Source organism: Salvelinus fontinalis, chromosome 30 (assembly GCF_029448725.1).
Source record: "Salvelinus fontinalis isolate EN_2023a chromosome 30, ASM2944872v1, whole genome shotgun sequence".
NCBI classification, from domain to species: domain Eukaryota; kingdom Metazoa; phylum Chordata; class Actinopteri; order Salmoniformes; family Salmonidae; genus Salvelinus; species Salvelinus fontinalis.
The window spans coordinates 24,106,518-24,125,748 of record NC_074694.1 but is presented as its reverse complement, the minus strand read 5'-3'; the positions used below and the strand labels follow the sequence as shown (position 1 = coordinate 24,125,748).

At 44.1% G+C, this 19,231-nt stretch overlaps 1 protein-coding gene across 10 annotated transcripts in view; it reads right to left on the bottom strand.

Annotated features, from left to right (window-relative positions):
* The window catches only part of tanc2b (tetratricopeptide repeat, ankyrin repeat and coiled-coil containing 2b), a 252,008-nt gene that overhangs the window by 8,047 nt on the left and 224,730 nt on the right, over positions 1–19,231 (bottom strand). For all 10 annotated transcript variants that reach the window (XM_055890105.1, XM_055890110.1, XM_055890107.1 and 7 more), the window contains 7 exons: positions 13,965–14,201; positions 13,630–13,824; positions 10,937–11,030; positions 6,483–6,616; positions 5,514–5,637; positions 5,104–5,279; positions 1,913–2,045 (listed from right to left, as the gene is read on the bottom strand). In XM_055890105.1, coding sequence (XP_055746080.1) covers positions 1,913–2,045; positions 5,104–5,279; positions 5,514–5,637; positions 6,483–6,616; positions 10,937–11,030; positions 13,630–13,824; positions 13,965–14,201 — 1,093 coding nt within the window. The remainder of the gene's footprint in view (positions 1–1,912; positions 2,046–5,103; positions 5,280–5,513; positions 5,638–6,482; positions 6,617–10,936; positions 11,031–13,629; positions 13,825–13,964; positions 14,202–19,231) is intronic.

The following is a 19,231-nucleotide window of genomic DNA, read 5'->3' as shown; positions in this document are numbered from 1 at the left end:
AAAAGTACTATAGTACCAGTCAAAAGTTTGGACACACCCACTCATTCAAGGGTTTTTCTTTATTTTAAATATTTTCTACATTGTAGAATAATAGCGAAGACACCAAAACTATGAAATAATACATATGGAATCATGTAGTAACCAAAAAAGAGTTAAACAAATGAAAATATTTGATATTCTTCAAAGTAGCCACCCTTTGCCTTGATGACAGCTTTGCACACTCTTGGCATTCTTTCAACCAGCTTAACCTGGAATGCTTTTCCAACAGTCTTGAACGAGTTCCCACATATGCTGAGCACTTGTTGTCTGCTTTTCCTTCACTCTGCGGTCCAACTCATCCCAAACCATTTCACTTGGGTTGAGGTCGGATGATTGTGGAGGCCAGGTCATCTGATGCAGCACTCCATCACTCTCCTTCTTGGTCAAATCGCCCTTACACAGCCTGGAGGTGTGTTGGGTCATTGTCCTGTTGAAAAACAAATGATAGTCCCACTAAGTGCAAACCAGATGGGATGGTGTATCGCTGCAGAATGCTGTGGAAGCCATGCTGGTTAAGTGTGCCTTGAATTCTAAATAAATCACAGACAGTGTCACCAGCAATGCACCCCCACACCATCACACCTCCTCCTCCAAGCTTCACGGTGGGAACCACATATTTGGAGATCGTCCGTTCGCCTACTCTGCATCTCACAAAGACACGGCGGTTGGAACCAAAAATCTCACGTTTGGACTCATCAGACCAAAGGACAGATTTCTACCGCTCTAATGTCCATTGCGCGTGTTTCTTGGCCCAAGCAAGTCTCTTCTTCTTCTTATTGGTGTCCTTTAGTAGTGGTTTCTTTGCAGAAATTCGACCATGAAGGCCTGATTCACACAGTCTCCTCTGAACAGTTGATGTTGAGATGTGTCTGTTACTTGAACTCTGTGAAGCATTTATTTGGGCTGCAATCTGAGGTGCAGTTAACTCTAATGAACTTATCTTCTGCAGCAGAGGTAACTCTGGGTCTTCCTTTCCTGTGGCGGTCCTCATCAGAGCCAGTTTCATCATAGCACTTGATGGTTTTTGCGACTGCACTTGAAGAAACTTTAAAAGTTCTTGAAATTCTCCATATTGACTGACCTTCATGTCTTAATGTAATGATGGAATGTCGTTTGCTCTTTGCTTATTTGAGCTGTTCTTGCCATAATATGGACTTGGTCTTTTACCAAATAGGGCTATCGTCTGTAAACCTTGTCACAACACAACTGATTGGCTGGCTCAAACGCATTAAGGATGAAAGAAATTCCACAAACTAACTTTTATTAAGGCACACCTGTTAATTGAAGCTGGCTGAGAGAATGCTAAGAGTGTGCAAAGCTGTCATCAAGGCAAAGGGTGGCTACTTTGAAGAATCTCAAATATATTTTGATTTGTTTAACACTTTTTTGGTTACAACATGTTTCCATATGTGTTATTTCATAGTTTTATGTCTTCACTATTATTCTACAATGTAGAACATAGTAAAAAATAAATTACAACCCTGGAATGAATATGTGTGTCCAAACTTTTGACTAGTACTGTATATAAAAAATAGGTTGCCATTTAAGATGCATATTCTGTATTTCTGTGTCATCCTACTGTATGCATGAATAGTCTTTGTATTGTGTATCAATATCAGATAGTCAAGTGTAAAATAATAAATAAAACTGTCAACAGTCAAAATATCCTGTTGCACTGTGGAGAGAAATGGGTTATTTTCCAGTAGAGGTATTTCATTCACTGTCTACATACAAGTCCTGTCTGTGTCTCAAATGGCACCATATTCCCCACATAGTGCACTATCTTTGACCAGGGCCAATTGGGTGCAATTTGGGACAGCCCCTGCCCAAAATCAATTGGCCTTCAGTCTAACACTAAGTCCATTCTCCATACCTATCTTGGCTCCCTTCTTGAGCAGGGCAACCACCACGGAGGTGTTCCTGCAGCCCACGGCCCGGTCCAGAGGACGCATCCCACTGTAGTCCACATGCTCTATCATCGCCCCCTGGTCCACTAGAAACTGGACCTGAGAGGACAGACAGCAGAAGAAGGGAACAGGGGCGAGGAGGGAGAAATGTAGTGATTCAAATGATATTCATTAGAGAAGAATCATAGGAGGGTTCTACAATTTGGGAGAGTTACTGCTCGCAAAATATACACAAATATAATTATACTTGAACACATCGGGATAGACAAAAGACCTACAATACAAGTGTGTCTCTTTTGTTCCTAATGTTGTCCATCCAAATCAAATCAAACTTTATTTGTCACATGCGCCCGAATAAAACAAGTGTAGACCTTACCGTGAAATGCTTATTAACAATCCCTTAACCAACAGTGCAGTTCAAGAGTAGTTAAGAAAATATTTACCAAATAAACAAAAGTAAAAAAAATAAAAAAGTAACACCTTAACAATATTGAGGCTATTTACAGGGGTACCGGTACCAAGACAGTGTGCAGGGGTACAGGTTAGAGGTAATTTGTACATGTAGGTAGGGGTGAAGTGACTATGCATAGATAATAAACAGTGAGTAGCAGCAGTGTACAAAACAAATGGGGGGGTCAATGTATTAGTCCGATGGCCATTTTATTAATTGTTCAGCAGTCTTATGGCTTGGGGGTAGAAGCTGTTAAAGAGCCTTTTGGTCCTAGACTTGGCGCTCCGGTACCACTTGCCGTGCGGAAGCAGAGGAAAGAGTCTTTCACTTGGGTGAAAGAGTCTTTCACTTGGGTGACTGGAGTGTCTGACAATTTTATGGGCTTTCCTCTGCCGAGCAGTTGCCATACCAGGTGGTGATGCAACCGGTCAGGATGCTTTATGGTGCAGCTGTAGAACGTTTTGAGGATCTGGGGACCCATGCCAAATCTGTCTCCTGAGGGGAAAAGGGTGTGGTCGTGCCCTCTTGATGACTGTCTAGGTGTGTTTGAACCATGATAGATCATTGGTGATGTGGACACCAAGGAATTTGAAACTCTCGACCAGCTCCATTACACCCCCGTTGATGTTAATGGGGGCCTGTTCAACCTGCCTTTTTCTGCAGTCCACGATCAGCTCCTTTGTCTTGCTCACATTGAGGGAGAGGTTGTTATTCTGGCACCCTACTGCCAGTTCTCTGACCTCCTCCCTATAGGATGTTTCATCGTTGTCGGTGATCAGGCCTACCACTGTTGTCGTCAGCAAACTTAATGATGGTGTTAGAGTCATTGGTGAACAGGGAGTACAGGAGGGGACTAAGTACACACCCCTGAGGGGCCCCAGTGTTGAGGATCAGCGTGGCAGACATATTGTTGCCTACCCTTACCACCTGGGGGCAGCCCGTCAGGAAGTCCAGGATCCAGTTGCAGAGGGAGGTGTTTAGTCCCAGGGTCCTTAGCTTTGTGGGCACTATGGTGTTGAACGCTGAGCTGTAGTCAATGAACAGCACTCTCACAAAGGTGCTCCTTTTGTCCCGGTGGGAAAGGGCAGTGTGGAGTGCGATTGAGGTTGCATCATCTGTGGATCTGTTGGGGCGGTATGCGAATTGGAGTGGGTCTAGGGTATCCGGGAGGATGCTGTTGATGTGAGCCATGACCAGCCTTTCAAAGCACTTCACGGCTACTGACGTGAGTGCTATAGGGCAGTAATCATTTAGGCAGGTTACCTTCACTTCCTTGGGCAAAGGGACGATGGTGGTCCATCCATCTGGCCCCGCGGCTTTGTGAATGTTGACCTGTTGAAAGGTCTTGCTCACATTGGCTACCGAGAGCATTAGCACACAGTCATCCTGAACAGCTGTTGCTCTCGTGCATGCTTCAGTGTTGCTTGCCTCGAAGCAAGCATAAAAGGCATTTAGCTCGTCTGGTAGGCTTGCGTCACTGGGCAGCTCGCGTCTGGGTTTCCCGTGTAGTCTGTAATAGTTAAGCATCAGCGCCGGTGTAGTAGGATTCAATCTTAATTCTGTATTGACGCTTTGCTTGTTTGATGGATCGTCTGAGGGCATAGCAGGATTTCTTATAGGCGTCCGGATTAGTGTCCCGCTCCTTGAAAGTGGCAGCTCTAGCCTTTAGCTCGATGCGGATGTTACCTGTAATCCATGGCTTCTGGTTGGGATATGTACGTATGGTCACTGTGGGGGCGACGTCGTCGATGCACTTTTTGATGAAGCAGATGACTGAGGTGATATACTCCTCAATGCCATTGGATGAATCCTGGAACATATTCCAGTCTGTGCTTGTAAAAGAGTCCTGTAGCTTAGCATCCGCGTCATCTGACCACTTCCGTATTGAGTGAGTCACTGGTACTTCTTGCTTTAGTTTTTGCTTGTAAGCCGGAATCAGGAGGATAAAATTATGGTAAGATTTGTCAAAGGAAGGGCAGGTGAGAGCTTTGTATGCGTCTCTGTGTGTGGAGTAAAGGTGGTCGAGTTTCTTTCGTCTGGTTGCACATGTGAAATGCTGGTAAAAATTTGGTAAAACTGATTTCAGTTTGCCTGCATTAAAGTCCCCGGTCACTAGGAGCGCCGCTTCTGGGTGAGCATTTTCTTGTTTGCTTATGGCCTAGAGTTGGTTGAGTGCAGTCTTAGTGCCAGCATCGGTCTGTGGTGGTAAATAGACGGCTACGAATAATATAGTTGAGAACTCTCTTGGTAGATTGTGTGGTCTACAGCTTATCATAAGGTACTCTACCTCAGGCGAGCAATACCTCGAGACTTCTTTAATATTAGACATCGCGCACCAGCTGTTATTGACAAAAAGACACACACCTCCACCCCTCGTCTTACCAGACATAGCTTCTCTGTTCTGTCAGTGCATTGAAAATCCCTCCAGCTCTATATTATCCATGTCGTCGTTCAGCCACGCCTCGGTAAAACATAAGATATTACTGTTCTTAATGTCCCGTTGGTAGGATAATCATAATCGTAGGTCATCAATTTTATTTTCCAATGATAGCATGTTAGCAAGTAGAATTGATGGCAGTGGGAGTTAACTCGCTTGCCTATGGATTCTCAAAAGGCAGCCCGATCTGCGTCCTCTTTTCCTCCGTCTTTTCTTCACGCAAATGACGGGGATCTGGGCCTGTTCCCGGGAGAGCATTATAAACTCACCACCTCTGAGTCCCCGTAGAAGGCAGCCAGGTCGAGGGGCGTGCGTCCGTTCTTATCAGCGTGGTCCGTAGCAGCCCCCCTCTCCACCAGACAGCGCACCACTGGCAGGTGTCCCTTCAGACATGCCCAGCTCAGAGCCGTTAACCCTTCCTTGTCCATTAGAGGTAGGGATGCACCTGGCAGAGGGGTCAGGGGGATCAGAGGGGTCAGGGATTAGAGGTCAGCATTGGGAGTCAAAGGTCAATTGGTAAAATAAAGTACCATCAATGCTTTGGTGATTGTATTTAACAAAGTAATGATGAAAAAAAGTAATTGAGAGTTATATAATTCAAAGGATGAAAGCACAGCAGGTCAAAGACAATGTAAATGACAAGGACATGAGTGGATGTTTTCTTCCTCCTGACCCTCACCCTGTGCCAGTAGGAACTCCACAGTGCCCAGGTGACCCTCTGAGGCAGCCATCATCAGAGGGGTTCGGCTTTGCTTGTCAGCCAGGTTCACGTCTGCTCCGTGAGTAAGGAGCAGGTCCACGATCTGAGAAGGGACAACACTATCGTTACCATCCAGTACACAACTGTTTGTTTTTGTCAACATTGCTGTTCGATCTCTCTTCGTCTGATTTGACTGTTTTACCCATTTCATATGTTCTACATTGTGGAATAATAGTGAAGACATCAAAACTATGAAATAACACATGGAATCATGTAGTAAACAAAAAAGTGTTAAACAAATCAAAACATATTTATATTTGAGATTCTTCAAAGTAGCCACCCTTTGCCTTGTACAATGTAGAAAATATTTAAAATAATGAAAAACACTTGAATGAGTAAGTGTGTCCTAACTTTTGACTGGTACTGTACACACACACACACACACACACACACACACACACACACGCACACACATTGCTCATCCTAATATTTCTTAATTCTATTATTTTAGATTTGTGTGTATTGTTAGATATTACTGCACTGTTAGAGCTAGGAACACAAGAATTTACCTACACCAGCAATAACATCTGCTAAATATGTATATGCGACCAATACAATTTGATTTGATTTGCGATATGACATGGTTGCACAAAGTAAACAGAATAGTGAGTAAATTTCCACAACAACTAAGAGCGTTGAAGCGCGAGGCTAAACTTCTCAGCTGTTTTGGTCTCATACCTACCACGCTCTAACAGCGTGAAGCGAACCCATGCACATGCGCAGATACTGTGTGTGACTGTGTGAGAGCGAAGTATTGCATCGCAATATCTGCGGTGCTGCTTGTAGAAACGTCATTTTTCTGAGTTTACAGTACCTTTAATATTAAATGTTCTGTGTTATGGGCCCTGGTCAAAAGTAGTGCACTATAAAGGGTAAACTCAGCCTCACCTGCCAGTTTCCCTGTCGGACAGCACTGAACAGGGGCACGATGCCTCGTCTGTTGGGCTGAGCCACCGCTGCTCCCTGCTCCAGCAGTAGTCTGCAGACGTCTAGCTTCCCACGGCCAGCCGCTGCCGTCAGAGCTTCAGGGAGAGGAGTAGGACACACAGGGATAAGTCATGTTATACAACACAAGTATTTAATTTTTTTTACACTTGATCATTCTAAGACTGACAGTTATTGTGTGTGAGTCATGTGTTAGTATGCAGATTATATGGTAAGTGGATGCTAAATGGAGAGTGGGGACACACAGGGCAGGGATGAGTAACACACAACACACATACAGGGAGTTATATAGGAGTTATATGTGTTATATATACCACAACATACTCCCCCATAAAGGTATGGGACATGTTAGACATCAAAACAGTGTTTTATAACTCTGACCTCACTACATTTGAACACAAGAGGAGTAGCGAAAGATGGAGGAGAGAAAGAAGAGAACATGTGTTGTGGGAGTAGACAGTCGTGTGCATTTATGCATTTAACTGATTGAGTCATACAAGTATTGTTCCCAACAGGACAGAGAGAGTAAAGGGTCACACAGGGATCAGCCATTTAAAAAAATACTTTATCATTATAAGACTCACAGTCATTATATATGTAATTTGTTAGTATGCAGACAGAGTGGAGGGTGGGAGTAGACAGACAGACTGTAGACATTGGTAGACAGACAGACAGTAACATCTATGGATTTAACTGACTGAGTCATATTAGTATTGAGAGAGAGAGAGAGTCATAATAGTATTGAGAGAGAGAATCATATTACTATTGAGAGAGAGAGCGAGAGTCATATTAGTATTGAGAGAGAGAGGGAGTCATATTAGTATTGAGAGAGAGAGAGAGTCATATTAGTCTTGAGCGAGAGAGTCATTAGTATTGAGAGAGAGAGTCATAAGTATTGAGAGAGAGAGCGAGAGTCATATTAGTATTGAGAGAGAGAGTCATTAGTATTGAGAGAGAGAGCGAGAGTCATATTAGTATTGAGAGAGAGAGTCATTAGTATTGAGAGAGAGCGAGAGTCATATTAGTATTGAGAGAGAGAGTCATTAGTATTGAGAGAGAGAGCGAGAGTCATATTAGTATTGAGAGAGAGAGTCATTAGTATTGAGAGAGAGCGAGAGTCATATTAGTATTGAGAGAGAGTCATTAGTATTGAGAGAGAGAGAGAGCGAGAGTCATATTAGTATTGAGAGAGAGAGTCATTAGTATTGAGAGAGCGAGAGTCATATTAGTATTGAGAGAGAGTCATATTATTATTGAGAGAGAGAGTCATTAATATTGAGAGAGAGCGAGTCATATTAGTATTGAGAGAGTCATTAATATTGAGAGAGAGAGTCATTAATATTGAGAGAGAGCGAGAGTCATATTAGTATTGAGAGAGAGAGCGAGAGTCATATTAGTATTGAGAGAGAGAGAGCGAGAGTCATATTAGTATTGAGATAGTCATATTAGCATTGAGAGAGTCATTAATATTGAGAGAGAGTGAGAGTCATATTAGTATTGAGAGAGAGAGCGAGAGTCATATTAGTATTGAGATAGTCATATTAGTATTGAGATAGTCATATTAGTATTGAGAGAGAGAGCGAGAGTCATATTAGTATTGAGATAGTCATATTAGTATTGAGATAGTCATATTAGTATTGAGAGAGAGAGCGAGAGTCATATTAGTATTGAGAGAGAGAGAGAGCGAGAGTCATATTAGTATTGAGAGAGAGAGCGAGAGTCATATTGGTATTGAGAGAGAGAGCGAGAATCATATTACTATTGAGAGAGAGAGAGCGAGAGTCATATTAGTATTGAGAGAGAGAGTCATTAGTATTGAGAGAGAGAGCGAGAGTAATATTGGTATTGAGAGAGAGAGAGAGAATCATATTACTATTGAGAGAGAGAGCGAGAGTCATATTAGTATTGAGAGAGAGAGTCATTAGTATTGAGAGAGAGAGAGAGCGAGAGTCATATTAGTATTGAGAGAGAGAGCGAGAGTCATATTGGTATTGAGAGAGAGAGTCATTAGTATTGAGAGAGAGAGAGAGCGAGAGTCATATTAGTATTGAGAGAGAGAGAGAGAATCATATTACTATTGAGAGAGAGAGAGCGAGAGTCATATTAGTATTGAGAGAGAGAGTCATTAGTATTGAGAGAGAGAGAGAGCGAGAGTCATATTAGTATTGAGAGAGAGAGCGAGAGTCATATTGGTATTGAGAGAGAGAGTCATTAGTATTGAGAGAGAGAGAGAGAGAGCGAGAGTCATATTAGTATTGAGAGAGAGAGAGCGAGAGTCATATTGGTATTGAGAGCGAGAGTCATATTAGTATTGAGAGAGAGAGCGAGAGTCATATTAGTATTGAGAGAGAGAGCGAGAGTCATATTAGTAATGAGAGAGAGAGTCATTAATATTGAGAGAGAGAGAGAGTCATATTCGTATTGAGAGAGAAAGAGTCATATTAGTATTGAGAGAGAGCGAGAGTCATATTGGTATTGAGAGAGAGAGCGAGTCATATTGGTATTGAGAGAGAGAGCGAGTCATATTGGTATTGAGAGAGAGAGCGAGTCATATTGGTATTGAGAGAGAGAGAGAGTCATATTAGTATTGAGAGAGAGCGAGAGTCATATTGGTATTGAGAGAGAGAGCGAGTCATATTGGTATTGAGAGAGAGAGAGAGTCATATTGGTATTGAGATAGTCATATTAGCATTGAGAGAGAGCGAGAGTCATATTGGTATTGAGAGAGAGCGAGAGTCATATTGGTATTGAGAGAGAGAGAGAGTCATATTAGTATTGAGAGAGAGAGAGAGTCACATTAGTATTGAGAGAGAGCGAGAGTCATATTAGTATTGAGAGAGAGAGAGAGTCATTTAGTATTGAGAGAGAGCGAGAGTCATATTAGTATAGAGAGAGAGAGAGCGAGAGTCATATTAGTATAGAGAGAGAGAGAGCGAGAGTCATATTAGTATTGAGAGAGAGAGAGCGAGAGTCATATTAGTATTGAGAGAGAGCGAGAGTCATATTAGTATAGAGAGAGAGAGAGCGAGAGTCATATTAGTATTGAGAGAGAGAGAGCGAGAGTCATATTAGTATTGAGAGAGAGAGCGAGAGTCATATTATTATTGAGAGAGAGAGTCATTAGTATTGAGAGAGAGAGCGAGTCATATTCGTATTGAGAGAGAAAGAGTCATATTTGTATTGAGAGAGAGCGAGAGTCATATTAGTATTGAGAGAGAGAGAGCGAGAGTCATATTAGTATTGAGATAGTCATATTAGCATTGAGAGAGAGCGAGAGTCATATTGGTATTGAGAGAGAGAGCGAGTCATATTAGTATTGAGAGAGAGAGCGATAGTCATATTAGTATTGAGAGAGAGCGAGAGTCATATTAGTATTGAGAGAGAGAGAGCGAGAGTCATATTAGTATTGAGAGAGAGAGTCATATTAGTATTGAGAGAGAGAGAGAGCGAGAGTCATATTAGTATTGAGATAGTCATATTAGCATTGAGAGAGAGCGAGTCATATTAGTATTGAGAGAGAGAGCGATAGTCATATTAGTATTGAGAGAGAGCGAGAGTCATATTAGTATAGAGAGAGAGAGCGAGAGTCATATTAGTATTGAGAGAGAGAGAGCGAGAGTCATATTAGTATTGAGAGAGAGAGTCATATTAGTATTGAGAGAGAGAGAGAGCGAGAGTCATATTAGTATTGAGAGAGAGAGTCATTAGTATTGAGAGAGAGTGCGAGAGAGAATCGGCTCTAACAATAATAGCTTGATTTTTCTCAATCTTTCCAATCCTCAGGTGGGAACCATATAGTTATTGTTGAGCACCCCAGAGCAGACCCCCCCCTCCCACTCTCTCTCTAAGACTAGCTCTGAGCTCTGCCCTGCCTTGTCTGTCTATGCTCCAATGACACCACTGCACTGTCTGTCTGACATCAGCCAGTGTCTGTTTGGCGCAGCAGCAGCAGAAACAGCAGAGCAAATCTCTCTCTTTCATATCCGCACTGCAGCTCTGGCTCTATGGGTCTGCTCAAAACCCTCTGTCATGACTTGTCTGATTTAAGACAATTTATTAACATGTTTTATCTAAGTGTAGTGATCTAAAACCTTGTGATAAACAAGTACAACAAGACAGTAAGCACCACTTCCTATGTCTAAGCAAGCAATCATGACATCCATCCACGTTTTGGTGGCCGCTACAACTCATCTTTAGCCCAGACTAAGCATCGGCTTAGAATTCAAGTGTCAAACCTAAAGCCACTGACACCTAATGATTCTACCTAAGGAAACAGCACTGTAAAAATGGACAGGGTAAAACAAAATAGTTTCCTGGGTTGAAAACAATCTCCACAAGGCTGCGGACTATATCTGAAGACCTTTTAAAAAAGCATATGACAAGAGGCCTAAGCATACCTGTCTCTCCCCACAGGGTGTCGAAGTTGTTAATCTGAGCACGTTCCACCTCCTCCTCATCCTTCTCTGGCAGGTCCAGCAGGTAGGACACAATCTGGTGGAAATAATGATACATATTACACCTCCAAAAAAAATCACTAGTGTGAGTGGCATGCAATACTAGTAGGACCACATAGGGATAAACAATGAATTGCTGTCCAGTCCACACACTGCAGGGAAATTATCCAGACTAAAAAATCTAATATACACTGCTCAAAAAAATAAAGGGAACACTTAAACAACACAATGTAACTCCAAGTCAATCACACTTCTGTGAAATCAAACTGTCCACTTAGGAAGCAACACTGATTGACAATAAATTTCACATGCTGTTGTGCGAATGGAATGGACAAAAGGTGAAAATTATAGGCAATTAGCAAGACACCCCCCAAAACAGGAGTGATTCTGCAGGTGGTGACCACAGACCACTTCTCAGTTCCTATGCTTCCTGGCTGATGTTTTGGTCACTTTTGAATGCTGGCGGTGCTCTCACTCTAGTGGTAGCATGAGACGGAGTCTACAACCCACACAAGTGGCTCAGGTAGTGCAGTTCATCCAGGATGGCACATCAATGCGAACTGTGGCAAAAAGGTTTGCTGTGTCTGTCAGCGTAGTGTCCAGAGCATGCAGGCACTACCAGGAGACAGGCCAGTACATCAGGAGACGTGGAGGAGGCCGTAGGAGGGCAACAACCCAGCAGCAGGACCGCTACCTCCGCCTTTGTGCAAGGAGGTGCACTGCCAGCGCCCTGCAAAATGACCTCCAGCAGGCCACAAATGTGCATGTGTCTGCTCAAACGGTCAGAAACAGACTCCATGAGGGTGGTATGAGGGCCCGACGTCCACAGGTGGGGGTTGTGCTTACAGCCCAACACCGTGCAGGACGTTTTGCATTTGCCAGAGAACACCAAGATTGGCAAATTCGCCTTCCTATGCTTCCTGGCTGATGTTTTGGTCACTTTTGAATGCTGGCGGTGCTCTCACTCTAGTGGTAGCATGAGACGGAGTCTACAACCCACACAAGTGGCTCAGGTAGTGCAGTTCATCCAGGATGGCACATCAATGCGAACTGTGGCAAAAAGGTTTGCTGTGTCTGTCAGCGTAGTGTCCAGAGCATGCAGGCACTACCAGGAGACAGGCCAGTACATCAGGAGACGTGGAGGAGGCCGTAGGAGGGCAACAACCCAGCAGCAGGACCGCTACCTCCGCCTTTGTGCAAGGAGGTGCACTGCCAGCGCCCTGCAAAATGACCTCCAGCAGGCCACAAATGTGCATGTGTCTGCTCAAACGGTCAGAAACAGACTCCATGAGGGTGGTATGAGGGCCCGACGTCCACAGGTGGGGGTTGTGCTTACAGCCCAACACCGTGCAGGACGTTTTGCATTTGCCAGAGAACACCAAGATTGGCAAATTCGCCTTCCTATGCTTCCTGGCTGATGTTTTGGTCACTTTTGAATGCTGGCGGTGCTCTCACTCTAGTGGTAGCATGAGACGGAGTCTACAACCCACACAAGTGGCTCAGGTAGTGCAGTTCATCCAGGATGGCACATCAATGCGAACTGTGGCAAAAAGGTTTGCTGTGTCTGTCAGCGTAGTGTCCAGAGCATGCAGGCACTACCAGGAGACAGGCCAGTACATCAGGAGATGTGGAGGAGGCCGTAGGAGGGCAACAACCCAGCAGCAGGACCGCTACCTCCGCCTTTGTGCAAGGAGGTGCACTGCCAGCGCCCTGCAAAATGGGGTGGCATTTCTTTGTGGGGCCGCACAGCCCTCCATGTGCTCGCCAGAGGTAGCCTGACTGCCATTAGGTACCGAGATGAGATCCTCAGACCCCTTGTGAGACCATATGCTGACACATGCACATTTGTGGCCTTCTTGAGGTCATTTTGCAGGGCTCTGGCAGTGCACCTCCTTGCACTAAGGCGGAGGTACCGGTCCTGCTGCTGGGTTGTTGCCCTCCTATGGCCTCATCCACGTCTCCTGATGTACTGGCCTGTCTCCTGGTAGCGCCTGCATGCTCTGGACACTACGCGGACAGACACAGCAAGCCTTTTTGCCACAGTTCGCATTGATGTGCCATCCTGGATGAACTGCACTACCTGAGCCACATGTGTGGGTTGTAGACTCCGTCTCATGCTACCACTAGAGTTAGAGCACCGCCAGCATTCAAAAGTGACCAAAACATCAGCCAGGAAGCATAGGAACTGAGAAGTGGTCTGTGGTCACCACCTGCAGAATCACTCCTGTTTTGGGGGGTGTCTTGCTAATTGCCTATAATTTTCACCTTTTGTCCATTCCATTCGCACAACAGCATGTGAAATTTATTGTCAATCAGTGTTGCTTCCTAAGTGGACAGTTTGATTTCACAGAAGTGTGATTGACTTGGAGTTACATTGTGTTGTTTAAGTGTTCCCTTTATTTTTTTGAGCAGTGTATATTCTTAGCTCTACAAAACTGTCAGCTGAGTCAGTGAGGTCTACAGTATACCCGGGTAATCTATTTCACAAAATATCCCAGGTAAGGAGATTTGCCGGGAGGCCTACCTCTGTGTATCCCATGCGGGAGGCCTACCTCTGTGTATCCCATGCGGGAGGCCTACCTCTGTGTATCCCATGCGGGAGGCCTACCTCTGTGTATCCCATGCGGGAGGCCTACCTCTGTGTATCCCATGCTAGCTGCAGCGATGAGGGCTTGCTGGATGGCGTGGCTCTTGCTGAAGGCTCCTTGCTGCTGCTGTTGTGGTTGTCCCATGGCCCAGTCCCACTGGATAAGGAACTTGACCATCTCCATGTGGCCCCTGAGAGCTGCATGCACCACGGCACACTGACCATTCTTATCCAGGTGGTCCACCTGTTGATGGACACACACACACACACACACACACAATTCACACACACACAAATATGGTCAATCCCCATTCATCCATAGAACATATCCATAGATAGAGATGAATCTACAAACACACACGGCACCCTCTCTCCCCCTCTCACCTTGGCTCTCCTGCGACACAGTGTGTTGACTATAGCCATGTGTCCCCCAGAGGCAGCGTAGCCCAGTGGGGTGAGACCGCTCTCTGAGGGCTGGTCTACAGAGGCTCCGTATTCCAACAGCAGCCCCACCATGTCAATGTAACCCAGGTGGGCATGCACACACAGCACCGGGGCGTTGTTCAAAACCTCTGTACGGTAGTTTACGTTGGCACCACCGAGCATCAGCAACCGGCTCACCTGGACACAGACAGATTTCACACAGTGTTAGACACAGAGAAAAACAACTGTAGCAAAAGTAGAGTTATCAGTAGTAATTGATCAGTAGGAACTGCCTCTCAGGCAAGTTGGTTGGCCCCCTGTCAAAGGGAGTGCTGCAACCCTGATGAAGGCAGCATAGCTGTCCAAACGCTGGTATCTACGGAGCCATGAGTGTGAGGCTTTTGTTTTCAAATGGAAAGCAGTACCTTGATGTTAAGAGGGAAAAGCAGCAGTGTTGTAGTACTCAAGTCTGGTCTCGAGACCACATATTCAGTGTATCGGTCTTGTCTCGGTGTCGGTTACATTCGTACTCGGTCGTGACTCTGTCTCGGACAGTGAGGACTGGTCATTTCTTCCCGAGACCAGCGGAGTAAAAAACGTATAATTATCAGCTTCCATTTAGTCAGCCCTAAAACTGCTTCGCAGGCCAAATATATACACTCCTTTCTTAAAACATTAATACAGTATCTTAACAGCCTTTATATCTATTATAGACATGTTTTCTCAGTGGAGTACCTATAGGACTTCAGTGTGTGAACCAATAGGCCTTCAGTGTGTGACAGGTTAGTACAGTGGTGAACCTATAGGCCTTCAGTGTGTGACAGGTTAGTACAGTGGTGAACCTATAGGCCTTCAGTGTGTGAACCTATAGGCCTTCAGTGTGTGACAGGTTAGTACAGTGGTGAACCTATAGGCCTTCAGTGTGTGAACCTATTGGCCTTCAGTGTGTGATCCTATAGGCCTTCAGTGTGTGACAGGTTAGTACAGTGGTGAACCTATAGGCCTTCAGTGTGTGAACCTATAGGCCTTCAGTGTGTGACAGGTTAGTACAGTGGTGAACCTATAGGCCTTCAGTGTGTGACAGGTTAGTACAGTGGTGAACCTATCGACCTTCAGTGTGTGACAGGTTAGTACAGTGGTGATCCTATAGGCCTTCAGTGTGTGACAGGTTAGTACAGTGGTGAACCTATAGACCTTCAGTGTGTGACAGGTTAGTACAGTGGTGAACCTATAGGTCTTCAGTGTGTGACAGGTTAGTACAGTGGTGAACCTATAGGTCTTCAGTGTGTGACAGGTTAGTACAGTGGTGAACCTATAGGCCTTCAGTGTGTGAACCTATAGGCCTTCAGTGTGTGACAGGTTAGTACAGTGGTGAACCTATAGGTTTTCAGTGTGTGACAGGTTAGTACAGTGGTGAACCTATAGGTCTTCAGTGTGTGACAGGTTAGTACAGTGGTGAACCTATAGGCCTTCAGTGTGTGACAGGTTAGTACAGTGGTGAACCTATAGGTCTTCAGTGTGTGACAGGTTAGTACAGTGGTGAACCTATAGGTCTTCAGTGTGTGAACCTATAGGCCTTCAGTGTGTGACAGGTTAGTACAGTGGTGAACCTATAGGTCTTCAGTGTGTGACAGGTTAGTACAGTGGTGAACCTATAGGCCTTCAGTGTGTGAACCTATAGGCCTTCAGTGTGTGACAGGTTAGTACAGTGGTGAACCTATAGGTCTTCAGTGTGTGACAGGTTAGTACAGTGGTGAACCTATAGGCCTTCAGTGTGTGACAGGTTAGTACAGTGGTGATCCTATAGGCCTTCAGTGTGTGACAGGTTAGTACAGTGGTGATCCTATAGGCCTTCAGTGTGTGATAGGTTAGTACAGTGGTGAACCTATAGGTCTTCAGTGTGTGACAGGTTAGTACAGTGGTGAACCTATAGGTCTTCAGTGTGTGACAGGTTAGTACAGTGGTGAACCTATAGGTCTTCAGTGTGTGTGACAGGTTAGTACAGTGGTGAACCTATAGGTCTTCAGTGCGTGACAGGTTAGTACAGTGGTGAACCTATAGGTCTTCAGAGTGTGTGACAGGTTAGTACAGTGGTGAACCTATAGGTCTTCAGTGTGTGACAGGTTAGTACAGTGGTGAACCTATAGGTCTTCAGTGTGTGTGACAGGTTAGTACAGTGGTGAACCTATAGGCCTTTAGTGTGTGACAGGTTAGTACAGTGGTGAACCTATAGGCCTTTAGTGTGACAGGTTAGTACAGTGGTGATCCTATAGGCCTTCAGTGTGTGACAGGCTAGTACAGTGGTGAACCTATAGGCCTTTAGTGTGACAGGTTAGTACAGTGGTGATCCTATAGACCTTCAGTGTGTGACAGGTTAGTACAGTGGTGATCCTATAGGCCTTCAGTGTGTGACAGGTTCGTGATTCTGAAAGGACAGCAACCATAATACCAGCGCACTCATGTAGAAGAGTGCACTTCTTGTAAAACACAAAGGGCCAGCAGTGTACTGGAGGCTATACGCAAGTATAAGCCGTATACCCAGGTTTTTTTCAGTGGGCATTGTGTGACTTCTTAGTGACTTCTTAATCCATACTGATGTGTATCAAAGTAGTGTAGTGGAGGTATACGATTTATGTATTACAATAGAGAAATCATGCACAATGTAGCCTACACAATCGCAAAGCACGTGAAATATATTCACATGCTCGCTGCACACAACCTAGTTTCAGAAGACTATCATCTGCAGGCAGCAAGAGTGTGCAGTTCTCAGCTGGTTTTGGCATGGCGCAGCTCACAGAAGAATGACGTTGGTAGCCGGTAGAGTAGGAAAGACGTTTCAACTTATGATATCTAACAGTAAATGCTAACTAAGACAACAATGAGTATGCAAACCAGGTATTGAAAAAGTTTAGTCCGAAGTGTTGGTTAGTAGGCTATTTGTGATATGCAATTGTCATCATGCACTGTTTGCATCAGGGGCGTAGACATGGATGGGCCTGTGTGGACAGAGGCCAACCCACTGGGGAGCCAGGCCCTGTCAGGCCCACCCAATCAGATTGATGTGGTTTAAACATTGTTGTGGACTTAGACCATCACATTTTTTGTATTTTTTCTATTTAAAAAAAAGAGTATCATTTTGAGATTGAAAATCAAAAAAATCTATAGGAAAACGAATTTAAAAAAACTGGAAAACATAGGATTTTTCACACAGGGTGACTTTCCTTCGCTGGGCGGGTCGTTTGGGAACTTTTGGGGAAAATTAGAGTATACCCACTTCTCCAGGCACCACTACACCACTGTATTGGGCTGATGGAAAGACAATCACACACAGCATGATGTTAAATCGCCACTACACCACTGCATAGGGCCGAGGGAAAGACAATCACACACAGCATGATGTTAAATCACCACTACACCACTACATAGGGCCGAGGGAAAGACAATCACACACAGCATGATGTTAAATCACCACTACACCACTACATAGGGCCGAGTGAAAGACAATCACACACAGCATGATGTTAAATCACCACTACACCACTACATAGGGCCGATGGAAAGACAATCACACACAGCATGATGTTAAATCACCACTACACCACTGCATAGGGCCGAGGGAAAGACAATCACACACAGCATGATGTTAAATCACCACTACACCACTGCATAGGGCCGAGGGAAAGACAATCACACACAGCATGATGTTAAATCACCACTACACCACTGCATAGGGCCGATGGAAAGACAATCACACACAGCATGATGTTAAAGGATAAGCGATCCATAAACTCAGACATAATAATCCAGTAGGTTCCAATCATAAGAATACAAAAACACAACCATTAAGCATTTACCAATCAAATACAACTATTACTTCCCATTGCAAAAAACATTTCACGTTTAGCACACAAAGTAACCAGTGACCTAAAGTTTAAAGTGGAACTGATAGCGTTTGAACTACTTTGCAGATAGGAAACACACAGAAAATCATGTCAGACAAAATTATCAAATTCCCAGTTTATGCTACAAGACCAAATTTATAAGAAGTTATAAAAAATAAATTATATTTGACTCAACGTTCCATGACGTACACTAAATACTTTTTGGCAGAATAGATGGATGCAGTTCAATGCATGATTCATATAATTCACCAAAACATGATCCAAAAAATATTGCTATCAGGTTGTAAATCACAGCTGGCCTGGTACATTGTTTGCTGCCTCCATTTGGGATGCACTGTTTCAGTTTCAATGACTCAATAATTTGAACAAAAACGGACAACTGTAACTAATGCTGGGAAGGTCAATACAATCAAACTAGTAAGGGCAATGATCACAAGTCAGTCATAACGTGGCTAATAGGCTAGAGTATTTATTTACACTACAGTTCAAAAGTTTGGGGTCACTTAGAAATGTCCTTGTTTTTGAAAGAAAAGCAAATTTTTTGTACGTTAAAATAACATCAAATTGATCAGAAATACAGTGTAGACATTGTTAATGTTTTGAATGACTATTGTAGCTGGAAACGGCTGATTTTTAATGGAATATCTACATAGGCGTACATAGGCCCATTATCAGCAACCATCACTCCTGTGTTCCAATGGCACATTGTGTTAACTAATCCAAGTTTATCATAAAAGGCTAATTGATCATTAGAAACCCCTTTTGCAATTAAGTTAGCACAGTTGAAAACTGTTGTGCTGATTAAAGAAGCAATACAACTGGCCTTCTTTAGACTAGTTGAGTATCTGGAACATCAGCATTTGTGGGTTTGATTACAGGCTCAAAATGGCCAGAAACAAATAACTTTCTCCTGAAACTCATCAGTCTATTCTTGTTCTGAGAAATGAAGGCTATTCCATGCGAGAAATTGCCAAGAAACTGAAGATCTCGTACAATGCTGTGTACTACTCCCTTCACAGAACAGCGCAAACTGTCTCTAACCAGAATAGAAAGAGGAGTGAGAGGCCCCGGTGCACAACTGAGCAAATGGACAAGTACATTAGACTGTCTAGTTTGAGAAATAGCTGCCTCACAAGTCCTCAACTGGCAGCTTCATTAAATACTACCTGCAAAACACCAGTCTCGACGTCAACAGTGAAGAGGCAACTCCGGGATGCTGGCCTTCTAGGCAGAGTTGCAAAGAAAAAGCCATATCTCAGACTGGCCAATAAAAATAAAAGATTAAGATGGGCAAAAGAACACAGACACTGGACAGAGCAATTCTGC